Source organism: Brachycentrus maculatus, unplaced genomic scaffold, assembly GCF_059751285.1.
Source record: "Brachycentrus maculatus isolate JH-2025_06_01 unplaced genomic scaffold, ASM5975128v1 h1tg000014l, whole genome shotgun sequence".
NCBI classification, from domain to species: Eukaryota; Metazoa; Arthropoda; class Insecta; order Trichoptera; family Brachycentridae; genus Brachycentrus; species Brachycentrus maculatus.
This window is the reverse complement of record NW_028280768.1, coordinates 9789-35989: the sequence shown is the minus strand read 5'-3', so window position 1 is coordinate 35989 and position 26201 is coordinate 9789. Positions and strand designations below refer to the sequence as shown.

Here is a 26201-nt window from a genome sequence, read left to right as displayed (position 1 = left end):
AAAAAATTCATGAATACGCTAGAATACAATCTGCTTTTTATTACTGGTTCGATGCTAGTTGCAAAAATAATAATCGAAGGAATATTTGTTTATTGTATGTGTGTATATATATATATATATATATATATATATATATATATATATATATATATATATATATATATATATATATATAATATCTTCATAAAAAGGGAAAATTGCAAGTCTCTCAGGTACAAAATCTACCTATTAAAATATGTATATTAGTATACGTTTTATTCTCAGGAAATTTCAAAGCTGGACACGCCTTAGAGAATGAATCTGTCTAAACGTGACAAGCCTTAATTACACTGGATACTGAATATTCTTTACGAAGATATTCTAAAAACCGACGAGTAGTAACCTCCATTTTCTACCCTCATGGGGATAAACCGGAACTTTCCTTTAATTATATCTGAATAAATTAACAGTTTTCTGTGAACAAATTTTTGGTAATGATATAAAATACTATTTAATTACCAGAAACTGCTCTACTGTTTTTAATGTATTTAATTATATTTTATTTAATGATCGCTTATCGTCTTCTGGGGAGGACATGTTTACATGTCAAGTCTAAAAAAAAATAACGTTACTGTTTTTGATGATCATGTTTTAAGTACTGGTATCCATATTATCTAAATTTATGTAAAGAAACACATTGTTTTCGACATGATAAAACAAACAAAAAAATACAAATCTACTAAACATTGATATTAATTTTGAAAAAATGTCAAATCACATTTAAAATGCTATTAACGAGCATTTTATATAAAAAAATGTTTCTAGTAACTATAGGTTATTTTCTTTTGTTACACTTCTACAATATTTCATGCACAAGGTTTCGTCTATTTTTCAGGAAAACTAAAATATAAATATTGAAATAAACAATAATTTAAAGACATAAGTGTGTATTAAGCAAACATAAGTAAATATTTATGATGCTAAGGTTGAAAGTAAACACATACAATACGTATTAAATACGTAAACATACAACAATAATTTTACAAAACGTGTACACTATTCATGATTTATGAATCAATTTAGAAGAAAGTAACTGTTGACAATATTATGAAACGCTGCGAATGGTATTATAAGGATATTTATCATAAAATAGGCAAGCTTTAAAATTATGTTCATGTGTATTGTATTTTAAGTACAAAAAGCTCTTTGTAGTACATAAGGTACGATTTAAAAAAAAATTTTTTTTTTTCGCAAATTTAATAAGTTTGTTTGATTTTTACCTCTTTAAAATTATTTGGAAATAAGTACATACAAAATGAACGGAATAAAGAAAAGTGAATATTTTTTTAATGTAAGATTTTTTTAATAACTCTTTATTTGATTCGTGGGTCCATAAAGACCTAAGGAATTTATATTTTCCTCCTCTTAGTGTGGCCTTGGACTCATATTCTGCTATTCTGACTAATTAAACCCTAACGGATTATTGGAAGTGGAGATACAGCATATCATCGAGTCCTTGTGAACTATCAATAAAAGTTATATAATATTTTTTCATTTTATAACTTTGGATGATTTTTGTAAATTTTAAAACAAAATATTCAGGAAAATATACAAGTACAGTAATGATCTCTTCAGTATAGACTTCATAAATGGGTAAATAAATAAAAAATATTAAAATTAAAGCCTATTACAAAAAACAAACATCTTACACAAAACACTGAATTGATGCTGAAATTATTTCAACATCAATAATTACTAAACAAGCATTAATTTTTTACTGTTTCATTGAAATTTCAACCGAAACTGAATTTATTTTTAAGAAATCTAATTGTTCAGACTAGTATTTACATCAAAGCATATCATTAAATGTTTTGTATGTTGAAAGCAGTAAAATAATTGAAATTTATATATAAAAAACACTTATTTATTTCAAGCTCAATTTTATTTTTATACAAACCTGGAAAAATACTTTTTTTTTTAACTGGCAACGATTTTAGTATATTAAATCTAAAGTTTATAACCTCAATAGTTCTTTCTTTCTTATTGCATTTTTTCTAAGTAATTTAAAAATATATTTGAAAATTTATTCTTGGATCCGTTCAGATACACAATACCGGTTACAGACACATGTAAGCATAACGAATTGAGTAAAATGTTGAGTAGCGATTCTTGTTGTTGTCATTTTTGCATTGTGTAAACTTTCATGTTTTTTGTAAATTACTTAACTTGCAAGTGCTGATGATTCATGATATGAGAAAATAAAAATGTCTACAAATTATTGTAAAACTGACGTGCAAAAACCGTTCGACGATTGACCTGGAGGATTTTCTTGGGCAGATTCCTATCGTCCTCTTCAGTGATTTGGGTCCTGTAGGTTGGCCTCTCGAACACGGGCGGATGGTCGTTCACGTCTTTCACTCGAATGGACACCGTGGTGTAGTTCACCCTTCTATTTCCGTAGACTGCCAAACGCAACTCATACTGTAAAAACAAAATTAATGCAATATGTAGGATTCAAGTTTTGTACTGACATTTCTTGGTGGAACTGCATTTTATAAAATAAAATAACAAATAGGCAAAGTTTTTTTTATATGTAGGATTTTTAATCATTGAATGAAGCACTAGAAAATTACAGAGATGCCATATTTAGATCGGTTGAAATAATGGTGAAATAAATTCCCTTATTACATAAAAAAATATTTATATATGTTCATGTATATATATATATATATATATATATATATATATATATATATATATATATATATATATATATATATATATATATATATATATATATATATATATATATATATATATATATATATATATATATATATATATATATATATGTAATAAAATACCTAGGTACCTACCTATACATTTTATTAAGTACTTACAAAAAGTACCTACATAAAACAGTTCTACCACCAGATGCCGCATGCGTCGCTCAGAATAAAACAAAAGACTTCCGATAATATTATTAACTGTCAGAATCAGATAGATAGATAGATAGATAGATATAAAAATTATTATAAAGATAAATTAAGAATAAACTTTAATTACAAAGCAACACATTGTTTATTTTATTATTATACACCCACTTTACATATTATTTACACTTAATTTTCAAAAGGAAAATATTACCACGTTATAAAACGACAATTTTGTTAATTGGAAATGGATTATGAAACATTAGATGTATTAAAACAATTACTACAATATGTTCGGAGTGAGAGAGAAAAATTAGAAGATGATCAAAGAAAACGATTAGAAGATAATCAAAGAAGACGTGAAAATTTAAGAACTAGTGATAAAATTAAAAATAAAAATCATGTGAAAAAAATTTCTATAAAATATAAAATAAAATATACTCCAGAAAAGAAGAATTTCGAAGCAGATTGTGTGAGCAGGAATCCAGTATTAGAATCGAAGGAAAATGCAAATGAACAATTAAAAGTTGTAAATTTGGTTAAATTAGAAGATATTTTAAAAGATCAGAATAAAAATGAAGACATACAAATAACACAGAAACAGTGCTTGAAAAATGAAAATAAAAATAAAGTAGAAAAAACTTCTACGAAAGATAAAATAAAATATACTCCAGGAAAGAAGAATTTAGAAGTAGATTGTCTAAGCAGGAATCCAGTATTAAAATCGAATGAAAATGCAGATGAACAATTAAAAGTTGTAAATTTGGTTAAATTAGAAGATATTTCAAAAGATCAGAATAAAAATGAAGACATACAAATAACACAGAAACAGTGCTTGAAAAATGAAAATAAAAATAAAGTAGAAAAAACTTCTACGAAAGATAAAATAAAATATACTCCAGGAAAGAAGAATTTAGAAGTAGATTGTCTAAGCAGGAATCCAGTTTTAGAATCGAATAAAAATGCAGATGAACAATTAAAAGTTGTACATTTGGTTATATTAGAAGATACTTTAAGAGATCTGAATAAAAATGAAGGAATTCAAAAGAAAAAAACAAATGGATTGAGAAAAACTGTGTCTACTTTAAAAGGGTCAAGAAGAAAAAAAAATACAAAAAAAGAATGAAAAAAAAGAACGGAAAAAAAGAAAAAAAAAAGAAAGAAAAAAAAACAAGAAAGAAAAAAAAAAGAAAAAAAAGAAGGAAAAAAGAGGAAAAAAAAAAAAAAAACTTTATCATATCACTAAACTTATACCAGTCCCTTCACTACAAGAAGATGATCCGGAGGACGAGTGAAAATTTTACTATGAATTTTCATCCCCAAGGGGGGAGATGTAATAAAATACCTAGGTACCTACCTATACATTTTATTAAGTACTTACAAAAAGTACCTACATAAAACAGTTCTACCACCAGATGCCGCATGCGTCGCTCAGAATAAAACAAAAGACTTCCGATAATATTATTAACTGTCAGAATCAGATAGACAGATAGATAGATAGATATAAAAATTATTATAAAGATAAATTAAGAATAAACTTTAATTACAAAGCAACACATTGTTTATTTTGTTATTATACACCCACTTTACATATTATTTACACTTAATTTTCAAAAGGAAAATATTACCACGTTATATATATATATATGTATATATATATATATATATATATATATATATATATATATATATATATATATATATATATATATATATATATTTATATATATATATGTGTAAACTTTATTTTAAACATACATTTATTTAATTTTTATTTTTAAAAAACAATTGTAATAAAAAAAAACATTATTTTGCTACCATACAAACTTTAATGGGATATGTATTTATAAATGCATATCTGTTTAAATATATACATTTCAGTATTTGTATACTATTAATACCTTGACATATCCAAAATGATTTTGATTTCAATTTTTTATCCGTCGTAAAATAATATAATATCGGAAATATTAACAAACAAAGCACATATCCTAAAGTTAATTTTATTTTACGTCAGGGTTTGCTTCCTAAAGGCTTTCACTAAGTAGTGAACTAATTTGTTCCGAAAATTTTTGTATCTTAAGCTGGTTCGGTCCCTAAATAGACTAAACGAATAACACTTAATGTTAGGTATACTATAATATAATATATCCCATCAGTATTCACTGTTTGACGACTGCCAAGGGTCACCACATGCTGTCATTCCGACAAATTATGCCTCTGGGGAAGACAATCTTACTTAGGCAGTGTATTGACTATATTACTTACCCTCACGTATTTTGCACAAATCTACGTATTTATATCATACGTATTAACGGTGTCACGTTTCATTGAAATATTAAAAAAAAACACGTATAGTAATTTTTTTAGTAATAACATTTTTTTTAGATGTTATAAAAACGTTTATTGAATGATCTCTTCCGCTTTTAAATTAAGGTAGAAATTTGAGTTTTCAATGTATTCTTTTAAATTACTTTTACGTAGTTTTTAATTTATTATTTTTGCGATTTACTATGGAGCCATCTACAGTTATTTGATATTAGCTCTATAATTAGTACAACCTTGTGGTGAATCATACTGAGTAGGTGGTGGTTAGTGGTTGAACTATGGGTAGATGTCGCTTTGTACATAAGTATAACTTGTGAAATATTATTAATAAAGGGATTACATTGTAGAATATTATTGTATTATTATATTGGGGATATGGCATACTTGACCAAGAACATTCTCGGATACTTTATTTGAAAAATAAAACATTGATAGTTGAAAAAAAATAATTTAAAGACTTCATTTTAAATACCCACAAGCAGAATCATCATAACCTGAATATTACCTAAGTCTTTTCTTTCAGAATTTAAACATGGCTCTACAATATTTATATAAAAAATAATAGGTTTATTTGCATAAGTATTGAACAATTTCATTTTTTTTAATAAATTTTGTCGTATGTATTAGTGAAAAATTCAAAGCGTCTTTTTAACGTTATGAAATAGAATGTATTAAATACAAAACAATATTTCTCGGTCCCAGTCAATATATAAAATGCAGGCGTATCCGTCCACCCAGCTAAAAAAAACTATTGAAAATCGTATTAAAATAAATGGCACCATTCATGCTATAAATGGGTATATTTCAATTTATTTTTACGATGTTTCGTGTTGTTTATGTTTTTTTATTATGGACACAAATCATTTGGATTCGTGCTATACATAAAATGATACCAAAATACCAAATATAATTTTAAGAAAAATGTAAAATATAGGTTTATTTGTTTTCTATGTAGCTTTATTTAAAAACCGATTTCAACAAGGTCTTCAAAAATCATGTGTTATTTAATACAATTATTTGATTTTCTTCACTGTTTTAGTTTCTTTGATTTAAACTACTTGCATATAATGATTTGCCTCCTCAAGCACAGGACTTTTTAATACAAGCTAGCATGGTCAAAAATATGCAATACCGAATGACTTAGATTTTCCTTATATTTTATTCCTAAATATTTTTGTTTATCTGATTTATTTCTCATATATCAGTTATGGTCACTTTGCCTTTATATAATATACGGTGTCAATACTGAGTCAATCTAATGACATGTATGATGATTGTAAGAACATTCAAATGTTGCATAAGTATATACAATATAATATTTCAGAACTCAATAAAGTTTCATTTTCAGAACTGTTTTTTTAGCGGTGTAAATATATAAAATTAATGTTTGTCATTAAAGAATGGTCAAAAATCTCCAAAAAAATAAAGTATTATGAAATGTCCTTCTTGAATAGAAAGTAAAGTTATGTCGATGAAAATCCAATCAATTAATGTTGAAATTAATGTGGTTTAAAAGGTCAGTACAATTTCGATGTTACCATTTTACTCCAGGGAAATCAAAACTTATTCTCACTGGGAATCACATTACATGATCCTTCTTTACTTTCAGATTGGATTCGTGAAGTGGACTAATTTAATTATAACTTGAATATGAAATAAAACATTTTTTGAAATATTTATATTACTCACGAAACAATAACTCGGAACGAAATAATATTTATAGCAGTAGAAAAATATGAATTCGAATTTCAATACTGTATATCATAGTTTTTCAACGGGATTTTACAAACGTAAGGAAATAAATACTCATATCTCATTCTTCTCTATGGATGTTCCAAAAATTTATTTCCCTCCGTCAACTAGAAATTTTGGGAGATAAAAAAGTGGAAACTTGTGCTATTCACTAGATGAAAAAATCTCAAATTATCAAATATTCAAGTGTTTTATTTATTATTAAACGATAAAGAGGATTTGGCTCTAAATTTTTTTCAAAACCTTATTTTTCTATCCTTCATTTATCATATATCGTATATTCGATTCTCACCAGTTACAAAATGAAAATAAAAAGATTTATTTCCAACAGTTAATGTTGTAAATAAATTAACCGGTCAATTTATAAGCTAACATAAAAAAATGAAAAGGTTATTTGGTAGCGTTTCTCATGGATGTGATAATAATGCAATATTCGGACCTCACATAAAAATGAAAGAGTTTCTGCTCAACAAAAAGCTTCTTTTATGTTACCAATAGATGTCTTAGTAAAGTTCTAGTATTTTAAGCACTATATTTCAAAATTGAACCATATATAAAGAAGTTCCTAGAATTTCAGTAGTGTGGTTGTCAATCATGAGTAGAATTGGTGAATGTTACACGTGCCTAAAGTGATCACATAAACCACCCTATGATGGTCTTTAGCCCCGTAAATGCCCAGACTTCCATATTCTTCTTCATCTTTGTTGAGTTGGTAAAAAAAATCAATCTGGGTGTTTGTGAAACATTTCACATATCTCCTATCCCCATTCTTTTTTTTTCCAATTGAGTGCTAACATTTTAATAAGATTTCAATGTTTTTAACGATTATAACTTAAATAATATAGTTACCATAAAAACGTTATACATGCTTTTAAAAAGTAATTATTTCTCTCATTAGATTGAAAAATGTAATTAAAGCAAATCACAAATAATTAAAAACTGTTTTGTGTTAAAAGAGGCCATAAATAGATTTTAATAAATTGTAAAACAAGTGCTTCGTATTGTAGAGTTTGGTGACAAAATAATTTTTTGCTTGAAATGTGTTTATTTCGTTGAAAATGCATTTTATTTAAGCCATAAAAATAAGCAATAAATTTTACGAAAAAAAACCGAAGGTTTTTTAAATATGCTGATATGAAAAATCCAGTATTCATGAATGTATCGTTGGCTGATTTAATTAACTGACATTTTAGACATTTTTTGTGTTTATTTTTTAATTGTCGATTTTCTCTCTTTTCAATAGCGGGATTTCAAATTTCATGTTTATTTTTTTTTTGGTTTTATCTATAATTTGAGAGATAGTGACACAACAGAAAAGTCAAACACAATGTCAATATTAGTTATACAGTTTGATTTATATACGCTTGTAACAGACAACCCCACTTTGATAAAAACTAGATAATAAGTTATAAAATAAAATGAAAAAAGCTTCATGTATGAAACGATACCTATATTTTGTACCCAACAAAATATTCAGTCACCCATTGTAGTCTGGCAGTGTAATTTGATACATTGTTGCAGAATCCCTCCAGCCTTTTAACAAACAAGAAAACAAACAAACAAAATGTAATATACGAATAAAATGGATATTACTGGATTCAGAAGAGTAATGACGAATGTACGGTAAAACGATGTATGGTAAATGTTCGAATGGTGATAAAAGGAAGGAATGCAAGGCTGAGATAAGCATTATCGATAAATTAAGAAGGGTGTACTGAGATAATCGGGACATGTGAATCGAATGAGTGAAGAAAGAACAGTAAAACAAAATTTTGAGGCAAATTTGGTTGGTAATACAAGCAGAAGAAATCTGAAGAAAACTTGGCATGTATTGCAAATTCTTAAAAGTTGTCATGTCACTGAAGTTGAAATTATGGGTAGATATCTATGAGGAGATACATGAATATGGAAGAAGCGAAGATTGTATGCAAAGACAGAGTGGTGTGGTGTTCTATTCTACCTACTCCTGTGTAGAAGTGGCGTGATGGTTAGTTAGTTCAGAAGAGAAAAATATTAACGAAATTATTTTAACAATAAAATATGAACATTGTCATTTTAAGTAAAATATAAATTTCCGGTGATATAAGAAAGACTTGTAAAATAAATTTGCTTAAGCTTTAATGTTTCAAGATCTTCTTTTGTCTTATTTCATAGAAAGTCGAATTTCAACTTCATAATAGTACATATTATTTAGGAACGGCAGATTCCAAAACTGAGAAACGTTCAAAAGAAAACTTGTCAGTAGATTCTATGGGGTTGTGAAAAGTCTAATAGTGATATATATTATTTAATTTATAACGTATAACATTGAACATTATATATAAAACAAATATTTAGAAGAAAACGTGTTACAATGTTTGAATATCTTTTGGACTTACTTCATTGTATAAAACTTGCCCATATCTCATACTGTTCATTCCATTACAGAAGATATAAGATTATTCCTGAATTTGATTCGTAGTTCGTAAACACTGTCAAGGGTTAAAAAGTTTATGTATTCTGTATTTCTTTTAGTTAATTTCCCATTGCATCGTTTTTCCGTTAAAAAGATGAGAACTGTTACCCATTGAGTATCCCCAATTTTTTTTTCCTTTGAGCAGCATTTGTCTCGTACGTTATTACAAACTCGTAGTGCAATATTTATTTTGAAGATGTGAAACCATCGTTATTTAATTTTTCACAAAAATAATTCAATGATTTGTAATTACATTTTTTTAAACCCATCGCGTGTACAAAAAAATAGTTTTCAAACATTGTTCTTTTCCAGTTGACTAAATATTTAACTAGGTACGAGTAAAGCTTTCTATACGCTTTACATATTTACTAGGCACCACAGATTCACTTTCCGACCTTATTTATGTTCGATCAATTTATTATTTCTGCATCTCCGTAATGCAATGTTATCGCATTTTACTACCGTGCAAGAAGTCCCGGGTTTGATGCCAAGTAGAGAATAAAATAAATATTATTATTTACTCGTCTAAAACATTTTTTTATTATTAAAATTGATAACTTAAGCTCAGGCTTGATCACCTATGTATTCGTGTAAGTAACGATTAAGATAATACTACGTCAATGCAACGCAGTGCTCTTTGCATCATTGGGTACGAATAAAGGTAAGATGAACATGAGATGATTTTTCCATTTTCAAAATACCTAGTTTTAAGTATTTTTCTTAGAATAATGTTACAGTTAGTTGAAAAAGTAAAAAACTTTGACGATTTTTGAATGGAAGAAAACATTGTACGTGTGTTAATTAAATTAATTTTATCCATTTTGTAATAATATAATAGAGCCGCAATTTTCCCAAAATATTTGCACACTTGACAAACCTAGTCGCGACCACATTCTGAAACTTTAACCTTGTTTTACTTAAATATTATTATATTATATATACGTATGCGTACATCTTAAAACTTTGTCATGATAGTAATATAAGCGGAACCAAAGTATTTCCGAGTCCCCTCCGAAAACGAAACATTACGCTGAAATTGAAGTGATCTCACAGATAGAGTGAATTGCTTCAAATGAAAATTGAACAATTTCACTGTAAAATGAAAGACTTTTCAGATGAAACATATTAACATAATCGATTTTAACATAAATTGAAACTTTACAATTTACTTCGATTGATTTAACAGTCGTGAGCTTTTTTTCTATTTGAAAACAGAAAAGAAAAAAGGTCAATATTATAAACATTTAAAATCCATAATCATATCAGCGCAGGACAAATCACCTTATTGTAATGTAAATCGTAGCGTAAAATGCGTCGATATGATGCAGTATCTTATGCACCAATTAAAGAGATAAAAAGTTATCCAAAAAAATCTTTTAAATATAAAAAGCATCGTTTAAAAGTATAAAAGCGTCTTATCAAAAAAAAAGGAAATATTTCTTTGAATACAAAAAAATCAGTTGAAATGGCCAATCGCTTTGCTTTAATATAATTACGTTGGCTGATCTTTTAAGTAAAAAAAAAAAAATTTAATTAACAACATTTTTAGTGTGTCAAAATACTTGTTCACATATCTGGATTATCTCCATTTATAGAATATAATCCAGATTTGTGAACAAGTATTTGAACACACTCAAAATATTGTAAATAAATGTATTGGTCAAATTATAAGCTAAAATAATAAAAATAAAAATGATGTTTTTTGCGTTTCTCATGTATGTGATTATTAAACAGGATTTGGACCTCACATACTAATATTAGAGTTTCTGTTCAATAAAAAGCTTCTTTTCATTTCACCAATAGATGTCTCTAGTGAAGTTCTAGTGATTCAAGAACGAGGTTTCTATATTAATTCATATAATATATAGAACTTTCAAGAAGTAGTGTGGTTGTCAATAATGGGTAGAAATGGTGAATGTTACAGGTGTGTTATGTGATCACTTAAACCAACCTATGACGATCTTGCTTAACTTGCCGAGACTTCCATTTTCTTCTTCATCTTTGATGAGATGTCAAAAAATAATAAGTTTTTTTTTTTCTAAATGTCATTTATATTTTTGATGAGTAAAAAATACTTAGTCTTATTAATAATTGTTTATTTCTGTAATTATTCATTTACCAACGAGTCTTTTTTCTTTAAAACCTCTAATAAAGCAGGAGAACTTCATACAAGGTGAAGATTTTTTAAACTTTTATCTTAAAAAAAAAAAATAAAAAAAAAATTATTGAGTATTTATACCATATAAAAGAAAACAACGCAATAAAGATCTCGAATATCATTATAAAATCCGTTTGAACAAGAAAGCAAATATCAGTTACAAATCAGAAAAAAATTGTATCTAAATCTGATATGATATTATCTGATTTATCTCCATCCGATCGCATGAATAAATGAATATTGAACAGCTGTGAAATAAGAGATGTTGTGAATATAACACGATGTTTTTCAAGTGTCGAATTGGTACTATTGAGAAATACAAACATATAAATATATTATCACATATTTTTTACAGTATTTAAACCAGTAAAATACTAGTAAAACTGTTATATTAAGGAATAACATATGTCGTTCAGTTATTTATTTATTTTTCAAAATGACAAGCAAAGAGCTCATCAAGGTAAAACAATGCTAATTCATTTTTGTTCGCTAAACTTCAAAGAGATAAAACGGGGAAAAGACTGACTTCTAAGGAATTATATGACAGTCACAACTCTAACATACGAAAATATATTATATGTATGTTTTCAGTGATAATGTCAACACCTACTGATTCATACATTCCCGAATCTTCAACTCTAAATTTAGTAACGTTATTTAAAGCATTCATTTATACATACTAATTCATTAAACATTTTATTCAATTAAAATATTTGATGTGTTCATATAGGTATTTTAGTTTATAAATTTTTATACTTAAAAACATTCCTTTGGTGAGAATTTACTTTTAAAACTGCTTACTCTCATTTAAAAATAATTTATTATTACATAAACTAATATTTAAATAAATAATCTTTTTAAAAATAATTCTGATTTTGTGTAAAAAAGTAAAATCTATACACTAATTTTATTATATGTTAGTTTTTTTATGTAAATACATTTTTTTCAATTCAAGATTGGATTCCTTTATAAAAAAAACTATTTTTACACTTAAATTAATCGAATAACTGTCAATTGAAATTTTAAAAATATGTTGGTTGTTACATTTTTGTTCTACTGTTTACATATTTATTTTAAACGAAAACTCTGTGAGGCCTCCATTAAGGATATTCATATGTAGTTAAGAGAAAGACTTTAGGTATAAAAGCATGATATATATTTACATAACAACACCAATACAAGGCGTATAGTACTCAGTCATTGAACTAATTATTATGTATTGCATATAATAATGTATATATCTCACACAATGCGGAAGCGATTAGGTTAATGAGACTATTCAATCTGATTGCATTACTCGTCCAAAATGAAAATGAATGATACTGTTCAAACGTAACTGGTTAAAATGGTTTATAATTTTGAAGGTAACTTGTTTATTTGAGGGGGAGAAATAAAGGAACCATATAAATGATGATACGATGTACCGTAAGGGTTCCATAGACACATAGTAATGTTTCGAGCGTTTCTTTAAAGACCTTAAGGTCATCAGAGATAGTGAATTGTTTAGATGAAGAGGTAATTCATCCCATAATCTTATCGCTTAGAGAAATATATAAAACTTTTTCAAAAATTTGGTTATCTATTTGTCAATCATGGGAAGAACGGTGAATCACTTAAAATACATGCTGATAGGTCGTAAGTCCTGTAAACATCCAGGCTTCCAAATTCCCAACTCAATAAAGCTCTTCATCTTTGTTGTCAATAAAAATCTGGGAAAAATAATCCGCTGTTGGAAATTTATTACACAGTAAAATGTTCACAGAATCGTTAAACTCTTACCCATCCATCACTCATTGGCTGTTATTAAAATTTTATACTTCTTAAAAGACATCAATTACAAAAAATGGGTACAAGAAAGATTTACACTTTCTCCAATATTCGTGTAACAAGCAGAGAAAATATAGATTTGTCTTGAATTTAGTTACAACACACTCCCACATGTGTACATGAATATCAAATTATACGAGTATAACCCCATTCAGATGTAAGTTATATAGAATTTCATACGTTTTGTTCCTTTTGGCGACAAGTACGTTATCACCTTTGGAATCGAGAATTTGGTAACATGTTGTGATACGAGTATAATAATCGAATCTCGGTTCACCGAATTCTAGTTTTAGTCGTCGCTGGAAATGGTGTGCGGGTCGTAATTTCTTTGGACACACAGACGTGCTTGTCATATTTAATGCGAAATCTCTCGCTCCGTATAGTACATCACATTTGGGGAGAATCATATTGGAACTAACGTGATGCAGACTATATGAATTCAAAGATAATAAATAATACTACACTCGTAAACATCCATTTCCGGAGAAATGAATTTTATCGTTTTTTTTTCTTTGTGAAACACGCACTGCGGTAAAATGGCTCAAATAAAAAATCATTCCATAAATATTTCAATCTTCAACACATTACTCTCAATGTACAGTAAAACCTAAATATAACGGACCTCTTTTTAACGAATTGTGTTAGTTTGGTTTAATTTTTTATATTTCTTACATGTGGTAAAGTATTGTCAACCTTAACCCCATGTCCAAAAATGGAAATTACTCACTGGGAATATACTATACGATTTGAAGGTAACGAAGTTCAACTATGTAATACGCATTTTCATTATTTTAAAGAGTTTATTATATAAAACAGCACACTTCAAAAGTGAAAAAAAAACATGATTCTTTTTTCAAAGCAGGATAACCGAAAGCAAGCGTGTCGATATCAAACAGCAAGGTCACTTCACGACGAGTGTCCAAAAATAATAAATTTAATTTAGTTTGGGGTTTGTATTATTTATTTATATCTAAATACAGTTAATATTTTCAATAAAAAAATATTTATAAACTATTTTTACGTCACACACTTTTGGCTTTAGCGGACACCCACTCCCCCTAATTAGTCCGGTATATCGAGGTTTTTCAGTATACTATTCTAAAATTTGATTATCATAAATGATGACTTGCGGTACGTGTGTATTTTTTTAATGAATATGTTAAATTATAATTTTCTGGAATTCACGAAACGTACCTTTTGACCTTGTAACGAAATTTACGTAGTAAAAAAGTTATTCGATCAAGCTTCATCTCCGGTATTGTATTATATTCTCTAGTGAATTACCAAGATTACCGCTCAAGATTCATGTTCCAAAAAAAATATAACGCTTCCCTATTCGTTTAAAAAAAAACAAAAAAACGATGTCAAGTATGTATATAGAATATAAAATATTAAAAAAAACTAACATTTTTGTTTAAAATAATTGTTTAAATATTTCATTTCACGCACTCAGTTTGACAATTTATGTTTAAGTGAAACCATTTTAGATAAACCAGTTTTTTAGGTGGTAATATTTTTTTCCTTATTTTATATATATTTTTTTTAGTTATTAAAAAGGATAAATTGCTTACATTTTAAACAAAAGTAACATGGAATCAATAATTTTATTAAAAACAATTATTTAACTTTACATGTATACATATTATCTACTAATTTTCATCAGTAAACATAAAAAAAACTTTATTTACTAAATTTTAGTAACTTCTACATACATCTATAACAATTTTATGGGAGCGATTTAGATAATCACATTATTTGATTAAGAGTTTTGTTTATTTGTTTTTTTTATTATTATTTTCTCCCAGCAAGACCATCACTTGGGATATATTGTACATTACATTTCATTTTCCAAAGTCAATTTCTTGATATTTGAAAATGTGACTTTTAAAAATGTAATCTAATAATATAAATTATTACGCTTTAAATAAAAGAATGCTTTGTCATATTAGTATTTATTGCGTTTTATTACTACTTTTTAATATTATGAAAAAGATACAATTCGCATGTGGCGCTAGGTTTTTAGATTTCAATATATCTTGACTGATTCTGTTACTCTACGAACTGCGGGCGTGAATAAAAGAGATAATATCAGTCCACGGCTTAATAAAACAAGGAAATTTTTACTTACACAAGAGCACAAACGTAATACATAATTATGTTGAAACATCTATCAAACAGTGGTCAGAGAGTTATAAGAGGATGAAGATCCATTTTTTTAAACTTAAAAAGTTTTCAAAATAACTTTTGAAAAATAAGAAACAAAAATACCAAATATTGACCCCGAAACCTTAATTTTACCTTCGATCGTTAACTTAATTCAGCGTGAAGGAACAAATATATTTGTAGAATCTATATAATCGATTAATGTCAGTAATATAAATTTTTCCCATAAACCCATCTAACTAAGTATTAAAAGGGTCGCAAAATTACAACTCAATTTTTGTGATTGATTGTGCCTCGTTATGAATATTCAAATTTATTACCTTAAAATTATCGAGGTAAAATGGATTGATAAATTTATATTTGGTCTTGCATATTAAATTTAATGAAGTCAACGCCATTAATCAGAAAAGCGTATTCGGTAACGAGGATGATTTGGTTTCCAATCGTGATAGAAAATTGCGTACATTCTCATTTTTAAAGCAAACATAATCCAATTTTGTATTCGTGATCACGCATTGATATCACCCTTTACTAAGAGCAATGACGCACGAACGATTTTCATCCATAAAATACCGATGGTTATTCAAGGGAATCGTACAGGTTAGTCTTTTATAACTTATCAAGCTTGTACAAATGCAGGTACAAAAAAACTCCCTTAGCAATTTGGCTGTTATTTCTATCCTTTTTTCATTTATTCACGTAGTATTAATATCCTTGAATCTGATATCCTTCATTTTCATTATCTGCATCGCTTCGAATATATCCCACATCAAATAGAAGATCAAAGAGACTGGAACGTAGAACTGATCACCATACCTTCATAAAATTGTAAACCAAGTTGTCACAGATCCAAACCGATGCGGAGTATTATGTAAAAATAAAAGTTCATAAGACATATCTATGTTTCATATTTCTATGATGATTACTGAAAAGCGATAACTATATACGGCAACTTTTGAATGCGGAGCTTCAGATTGGAGCCAAAATGATATTTTCGCAATAATATCTGGCAATATTTGATAACTTATTAACAGCGTAACCTTTTGATTTGAATTTAGACGTAGTTCAGTCAAAAGTTAGCAACTTCAAAAACGTAGTTTTGATATAGGTTTTCCGCTTCGAAAGTTTTAGAACTTAAGAATATTTAGATTTCTGGTTCCAAACTTTGAGGCTTTTATTCCTTAATTATTTCAGAATAATTTACGGTTTTACAGTAGCAAATATATGCCAATGATCTTTCGGAGAATCTACTTCATTTAAATTTACCGAATTTTCTCTTGGATTTTCGCGAGATAGTTCTTCCAGTATTTTTTTCCCTATTGTTTTTTCATAAAAGGTGACTAGAGGGTTTGAGATGGATCCGGGAGTTTGAAAATCATTTATCATCTATTCTTTCTTTATGCATTGTATTCATTTACTCTCATATCCGATCTCGTTCTGCATTTTGCAAGTTGCATGAATACATGAATTTGAATTTTTCGGATAATATCGTTAACTTTTTAATTGATTTCACATGAACACGATGATTTCAATTTAAAAATCTAAATACTTGTATAAGAAAACTTTTTTTGTCAAATCTGTTTGATTAAAAAACTACAAATGGTTTCATAATCAGGTGAAAATATAATACTAGTTTTGTATTTTCACATTTTGTTTATTCTCAACAACTCATAATATGTTAGCTTAAATTCTTTTTTTTAGTTTGTGAATGAATTTAACCTTAACAGAGACCATTTAAAACTTTGTTTGCAAATTGTTAGCTGGAAACGTCTTTTACATACTGTTGGTACAGAGCGGGAGACACTTATAAGCGTCAGTCGAGAGTCGCCAAAAAACATTATTTTACAGATCGGAATTGGGTTTGCGGTTACTTGTGATTAGTTTACTGAGGGCCAGGCTGCAAACCGACGAGTATAGTTAGGGTCAAGGTTGATAAAAAAAAAAAAAACCACCCGCCAACAATGTGTAAAATAAGAGCTGTTGATTGTTTATCAGCGCCGCCTTGGTGGCTCGTGGTAACATAATAATTTCAGTTATTTGAAATACCTATGCCGACCCTTTCGATTTGATTGATTGAATTTGTTGTTTACCGCTAGGGACCTTTTTGATTTTTTCGACGTAATTTAGATCAGCCCATTTTGGGAGACTGTCCTATATTATTTTCACCAAAAACATTCCCTTTTTTTTCTTTAAGAATGTGGAGTATCTTCATTTCATACATATTTTATCCATGCCTTGCGTGTGGCCTATACGTCTTCAAGTAGATAAAACTGGGAGAGGGGAATGAGAAAATTCCTCGATACTTCACGAAATTTTCACATACCCACCGAATAATTTTAACTCGTGCGTGGTAGCCCATATTAATGCGTACATGTATTATATATTTAACACATTTCAATAAGTACACATGAACCCTAAATACACAAAGTACTTTTATATATTTCGAATAAAATTTTCTCTCAATTTAATTTTTTCGCATTTCAGAAACCATTATAAATTTATTTGAAAAAAATAATTGAAATGTACTTGTAAACTTGTAAAAAACATTAAATTTTATTTTCAAATATTGCTAAATAGATAGGGTTAAAACATTAATATTTCTACCTACTATGTATATAAAATAAAGACTTGAGAAAAATCTAACTAAAAGCTGAAAATATGATTTTCAAATTTTAAATCACTAAGATATTCTTGGAAGATGTTTGTGTCTTTAACTGACATAAAAAATATCTTTACTATTCTCTAGCATTAAAATGAAATAACAGATTACGCAAGGCAGCATTATTTTCGGAAAAAAATACTGACATGATATTGCGTCCTCAAAATACATTATGAATAAATGATATTTATAAAAGGTTAAAGTACTTAGGTAAGGAAGATTCCGATTATTTTTTTATATATTAGTACATTTAGGTTTAACAGACAAAAAAAGACGGCACGAATAACGCTTGATAAGAATATAGCTCTTTTGACGTTGATTAAAATAGATACTTTTAAAAGCAATAGGACTGTTACTATTTCTTTCGTATTAATAAATAATAATAAAACCCTTATCCGCACCCTAATGGTGCAAAGGGCACTGCGTCATATAAACGCAGTGTTATCTTGATCGTTTACACATGAAGGAAAGGTGATCAGCCCTCCGCTTCAGGTACCAGTCCAGGATAATATTAAATAAATATAACAGTGAAAAAATCACTTATATTTATTTTACCCACCTTGGGAATCGAACCCGGAACCCCCAAAACGGTAGCCATGCGTGCTGACCATTACACTACGGAGGCGGACAAAATTCGTATTAAGTACCAACATAATATAAATGGTTGTTAATATTGTCAAATATATAAATATTATTTTCTTTGATTTAATACATGGTGCTTCTTTTCTTTTTGTACTATTTCTCATAATTTATTTTTATTCACATAATATAATATAACATATTCCCAATTGATTATTTCTTCCTATAAAATCATAAAACATTGCCTACTTGTGATCCCTTACAAGTACCTATATAAGTAAAATAAGCAGTAAATTTACAAAGCTACTAGTACAAATATTGAGCTATCGACTTTGCGATAAAATAAATAAATACTGCTTAGAGCTTTAACTTTTAAAATAAATTTTGTATCGATAAACTTTTTTGACATAAATACTTTTCACTTTCAAAGAATTGAAGTTAATTCTTTTATCTTATTATTTGTGCTTAATTTTTAAGAGGAGGGATAATTTTTTTACTTCGTCAAAATGTAATATAAAAAATAAAAATGACTTCTTTAATGCATTCACATTTTCTTTGCCAGACATTTCGTTTCTATTCATATCATTTAGTCGCTGATAGACATTAAATGAAACAAGCATTGATTGAAAATTAATATTGTTTCAATTAATTTCTCGTTCTCCGTTTTTGATTTTTTGTGAAATCCGTGTTAAATGATTATATCAAACAAAATAAAGTCGTATTGTGTACTTGGAAACAATTTCGTATTGAGAGAAGTATTTCGTATTGAGAGAAGAAGAAGAGATTTATTTAGTTTTTTTGTTTATTTTAGTTGTAGTTCTCAGTTTATTTCATTATTGAACTATGGGAAAAAAAAATTTTTTCATAATATACTATTTTTACAGTTCACTTTAGACGTGATAACATACTTCATAATAAAAGTATCTAAAAATATTACTTTTACCTTGCTTTTATAAACCTATATTTAATTACTTTCAAGTAGACTTTTGACACGGCTAGATTTCATTGTTCTCACTTTTGTCATGCTCGCAGCCTTCCATACCCTACTCTTCCTTTCACGCAACTCAAACACTATTATATTGAAATAAATAAATAAAAACCTTTATGGGTTCAATAAAATACATATGAAAAATATGTACAGATAGACTTCTATTTTTTTCTTGTATTCAAAGGGAAAAGTTTTTATTATTATTTATAAGGAGAAAAGTATCGTAGAAATTTCAATCTAATTTTTTTCAGAAAAAAAATGTTTATTCCAATATTGAAATGGTTCTGCTCACTGAATTCAGAACTCTTAAATTATCCACGCAAACCTTGTTATTAGTATTTGTCAATGATGGCGGAATTATTTATTGAAACTTTGCGGGATATCCATTATCTGAACCTAAAAGTTGGTCTCGATTTAACAAAATTAGACACATATTTACACTACTCCATGTATCCAGCTTTTTGGTACTAAGCGAGCGTTTTGAAAATTATTAAATGTCAATAAGAGAGTACTTGTTTCAACAGTTACTTTGTGTTTTCGTTTACACTTGCGTGGGTCGTTTTAAATTAGATACTTGGATAAAGATGCTTCAGAGATAATTACGTATTCGATCCTTGTGCTTTTCATTATTTGTTTCTTACGCAGACAATATATTAGCTTGTGTTGTAAATAAGAACAGTAATTGAACAGAAAAAATAAAGTTGTAATTTAAATTTTATCTTAATGGCCATCATTTATTCAAGTTGTTTGTATTTTTTCAACTCATGTATACTTTACCCTTGGCGGCTGATATATCTTGTCGTAGTAAAATAATAATAATAAAGCATATTAGTCATGTAATTTTGTTGGACATGCAAAATTCGAAAATTAAACTTTTTTTTCATTTTGTATAACAAACAAACCAAATTTAATGAGATAGAGAACATTTGCGAAAAATAAATTTAGACCAAGGCGTACTTATCTTACTTTAAAAAAATAAAAATAAATGGTTTTCAAAAAAATGTTTATATTGTACTCGTATATTCGAAATACATATCTACTATACTCACGATACGAAATTAAGATAACCAATATGAGGCAAAAGTAATGAAGTACACATCACCATTCACCAGCCAATGACAAATTATAAGACCAGCAGACTGCTGTATTCTCGACTCATAAAAAAATATTTCGACTCTCTTAGTTTATCTGGATAACAGTTCTTTAGGAGTGAAACCCAACACACTGTACAAACATTTACGTATTATCAAATACTGTTAGTAAAAAATTAAAGTTTTAAATTGATTTCACATACTAAACCAACAAAATACGTATGTTATCAATAGTAATAATAAAATACATTTTTGTCGCAAAAAACAAAATATTTTAACTCTGTTGGAAACACATATAAGTTTAAAAAAGCATGTAGGTATATATGTGTAACATTTTTTTATATAATAATATAACCTTGAACACATAATTTAATCTTGAAGTAGAACTCATCGCCAAATAGCCGTGAAAAGGTCGGGTTCGTAATAGAAAACCCTTCACAAAACGTTTCATTTTCTAGACTGAAAAAAAATATATTCCATGGAGAGCCTTTACAAAAAATATAATAAATATGTGACTACAATAACAACTACCGTACACTATTATTGGTGTAAAATATTCCAAAATAAATCTTTTTTTTAAGAAACATCCCATCAAAGACCTAAAGGCAAGATGTTAGTCCGAAGAAGGTTTAAAGGACATATGTATATAACTTTACTGTCCTAAAAGGTTTATTTTTGTCATCTAGAAACTTCACCTTTATTGACCCGAAAGGGTAATAGGGATTATTTTAAAGCTTTTTTTGTTCACAACTTATATTAAATCAACGTAAAGATTTTCAATTCAAACAATAATTTCAAAATAAGATAATAAACATTTACCTACAGAAAAGTACATATTTCATTTTGTTAATTTTTGTAATATAAAGTCATTGAAGTTATGGAAGTGTAAAGGTTATGTGATTTAATTACAGGACTTACGACTTGTCATAAGGAAGTTAATTTAAATATGTGTATGTGTATTTATTGATTTTGCGTTAAATTTTTAGAACTCCATTTTAATTTATGAATTGATTTTAAAATCAAACACAGAATTTTTGAGCTACTAAGTTGTATTTTATTAAAAAATACATAAATATTAATATTAAGACAATTGTTTCGCCTAGTTAAAATAAAGCAATTAAAGCTTACATTTTTATAAACGTTTGTGTGTTTTTCCAAAATATTTCACAAATAACAAATAACGATTTTCAAAATTTTATTTGAGTAGTTGCTTCATTAAATACAATGTTGAGTTTATACAAGTACACAATATACACAAAAACATAATACAGAATTACAAATAGTAAATTAAAAATCACAAGAGAGTTGCTGATTTTTTTTTGTTTTATCCTCATATTTTCCATTGATTGATATGCTTTTACCTCACTTAAAAAAAAAACTGTATTGAAATTTCAACACCACATTTTGCTCACTCCTTTCAAGAACGTCATAAATCCAAAAACTTGATTTTTCAGGAGAACGTTTTTAAAGTTTAAAAATAAAATACAATGTATTAAAAATAAATATCAAGCCATTTATTGACCTTTTACTGCGCAACACATCTTTTAAGTTTTTTTTATTATTAGATTAAAACCAATATTTTTAGCTTTTCCACTTTTTTTATTTGACCAGCGACCGGGTTTCGTCGTTACCGACATCATCAGACTGGTCATCAGACCGACATCATCAGACCAGTCTGATGATGTCGGTAACGACGAAACCCGGTCGCTGGTCAAATAAAAAAAGTGGAAAAGCTAAAAATATTGGTTTTAATCTAATAATAAATTAAAAATGCAATTCCATCACGAAGTATCAGTGGATGATATAAAAGAAAACATCTTTTAAGGTAAAACCTGAAGGTTTTTTCTCCATTTGAAAAATATTTAACATATTTTGAAAAATAACTAAACAATACCTTTTTTTCAAAATGCTAACACATCATTTTCTGCCCTGTAGCGGGTAAATATTAATAAAAAATATGACTCTTTTGCTGGGTTATAGTCCATTTTCTGGGCATTCCGAAGACTTGCACAACTGAAAATTGACGATTTTATATTTATGACGTTCTTGAAAGGAGTGAGTGATTTTTGAAAATTTAATATAAAAATATTAATAGTTTACACGGTGACTTAAAATTTGCCATCCTTCAATGTATTTTGCCGAGGATAAAAAAATGTTGAAACTGCTTTTAAAAATATATTTAGATACATTTCAGATTTATTCGACCTCTTTTATTATTTTTTTATATGTGAAGTAGGTCAATATTCTTGTTTTTGTGTCGGCGGAGGAATGCTCTTAATTTTTTTATGGTTCCCTTAACGCCCTCCCCTACGGATTTCAACACTCCAGCCAAAATCGACTGCTTTGAGAAACATTGTTGTAAGCTGGCAGTACATTTAGACTGTTCAACGTAAACAAGCGTTTTAGAGAAAACCGCGATTTCAGGAATCAAAGAAACGTTTTTCGATTAAAATGTTGATTTTTCAATTAAAAAACAAATCTCTAGTTAAAAATTATTTTTATAAAATACACCAAAAAGGTTGTTTTAAAATTTAAAAATCTTTCATTTGCACAAGTATTTCAAATACTTTAATGTGGTCAAAATAATGAGAGGGTGTATAACGAGATGCATGAATGTGGACGAGGCGAAAAATTTGTGCAAATACTAAGCAAAATACTCTCTGCCTACACGGAAGCAAATTTTTATTGTGATAAGTTAATTACAATCACACACAATCATGAACAAGGTTTTTTCAAAGGATAGAGTAATGGACATGATCCAAACCCTCAGATGTTTACTCGTCACAGTCTTCTTCAGTCGTCATTCAATATACCCCCACGTGTTTTCGAATTGATGTTGAATTATTGATAACGTTAAATGAATGATTTAAATACGGAAATAAAATAACTTTTTTTTCAGGTTCAGTGTTATCTCAAGTAAATTGACAAAACAGGGCAGCGCTCGAAGAGTTTCAACATCATTTCAACCGTACATTTATTGAAATTCCAAGCTTGACAGCTCCACACTGTTTTGACACAAAACAATTGTTGACTAGTTTAGTTTTTCTGTATGTTTTATTTATTTTCTCAGTATCCGCTAAAACACCGTTTAAATATTAAACAGTTTGTACTTTTATTTTACTTTTCAGTATCCTTATGTATCATGAAAAAAATATATATTTCACATTACCTTTCTCCTGGTTTCATAGTCCAATGAGCCTGCCACAAAGATGTCTCCGGTCCTATTTCTCACCCCAAATGCCCCTCCAACGTTACCTCCAGTAATCTCGTATCGAAAATTAGTATCTAGAATAAAAATAAACGGACTTTACTAAGTGGAATTCCTCCATACATAAACATGTAACTTGATACTATTAAAAACCATGTGGTAGTTATTAGAGACCACGCATTTTTCTTTTAATCTCGATTTGCCTTGATAAATACCATTATCTCTTCAAATCTATTATTTCATATGTTTCAATGCATACCACATAGTTTTAAAAATAAAGTAGAGTAAGAGTAGTATTTACCAAGTGAAATTAAAATAAAAAAGACAGATATTATCACGAAGTATTAATTTTAACGCTCCCTAAGTTATTCACTGATTGCTTCAATTTTTTTTCACAACGTTGTACTCAAATACGCGCTTATATAAATTAAAATAATGTAAAAACGGGAAAAAAATTCTAAAATATGCAGGGTGTGGATGCTACACATTCCTTGATTTACCAGTAATACAAAACTAAAATGGATATTAATTCGTTTGAGTGTGTCCAAATTTTTTTTCTAAATAAATTATCTGGTCAAATTATAAGCTTTATTGATATTTATTCGTATGAATTTTTCACTCTTTTAAATGAACAAAAATTAAAATATGCATTAAAAGTTACTTATAATTTATTTTTATTGCTTTTCTGAATTTTCGTTCATTTAAAAGAGTAAAAGTTCGCTTAATGTGTGCAGTGACTAATTAATGATTGAATTTTACAATTGCTTTTTTCCATACCAATTTAAAGTATTCAATGTTATGGAAAATTAAAAAAAAACTACTCCCATCAAATAATAAATTCAACATATACCCGGATTTGAAAAAATAAAAGAAAATAGTGATTTTTTCCTAATTCAAAAACATTTCTTAGGAAAAATGTGTTTAATAAAGAAAGGAAGGTGATAAAAAAAATAATCTCGTATTTCTTGAAAACCACGAAAAAAACATAGAAATATTTTTCTTAAAAATGCGTGCACAAAAGAAACAAGCTTTCAAAGCTCATTTATATTTAACCTACAACAAGTTTGTTTAAAACATGAAACATTTCAACACCAAGTAGTTGAAGAAGTGTACAAAGAGTGGTTTATTTTTTCCGCCATCGCCAGGAGAATGCAGAGGAGGTTCAGCAGGGTAAAAATTGCTTCCGGCCTTCTAGGTTGGTCATATTTTGTTAATTTCCCGAAAGGCCTTTAAGATTTATTATTTAGAAAAGGAGAATATATTTTCAGACTTCGTTGTGCCGCTTTCTTAAACCGAACTGAGCACATTTTCCCATTATCTTTCATACATATTTAATCGTACATTGTTGAAATATTATTATCGATCACTTTTGTAATTGAATTGTATTATTTTTTTTTGTTCAAAACAAAACAAAATAAATAGTTAAAGTATAAATATGGATTCAAATATATATTGAGAAACTCAGCAAACATTTTTTTATTTTAGCAAAGATATTAGCATAACGCTTTAAATCTAATCACTCTTAACATATTATTTCACGATAAAACGAGTTTTAAAAGTCAATTAAAGTAATTTATTATTATTACATCATTTTAAAAAGTGAGATAAGTGTGATATCCTCTAATTTAATTTCTATGTACTCTTGAAAAGGTTCGTTAAAAACATATTTTATAATCATGATATACTTTATATGCATGCTCGTAAAAATACTTACTGTATACCTCATACGTAAACCCTTATTTTCTTTGAGGGTGCGGAATAATATGGAGTGGGTATAAATGTGCTACATACTCGTATAAGTTATTCAATCCTGGCACAGACTTCACTTCATCAACTGTCATGAATCTCTTGAAACGTCGTTTATTATGGTTTCTAACGTAACCATATTCAATTTACATGTGGTTTATATAGATATCAAATTATTTATAGATCACTGTTTGTACGCCAGTATATTAATTTGACATATTTGTGTTATTATTTAATTAATTCAAGATATGACGTAAATATTAGATAGAAGAAAACACAAAAGCAATAATATTCCTTCCCACAGTATTGGGAATGATGTTATCAAATATATGTAT

At 27.7% G+C, this 26201-nt stretch overlaps 1 protein-coding gene across 1 annotated transcript in view; it reads right to left on the bottom strand.

The window, feature by feature from the left end:
• Positions 1–24197, bottom strand: part of LOC148313368 (neural-cadherin-like) — a gene marked incomplete at its 5' end in the record, with an annotated part of 38945 nt that extends 14748 nt beyond the window's left edge. The window contains 2 exons of the mRNA XM_088263807.1: positions 2296–2460; positions 24082–24197. Of these exons, the coding sequence (XP_088119933.1) occupies positions 2296–2460; positions 24082–24197 (281 nt within the window). The remainder of the gene's footprint in view (positions 1–2295; positions 2461–24081) is intronic.
• Between the last annotated feature and the right edge of the window lie 2004 nt (positions 24198–26201).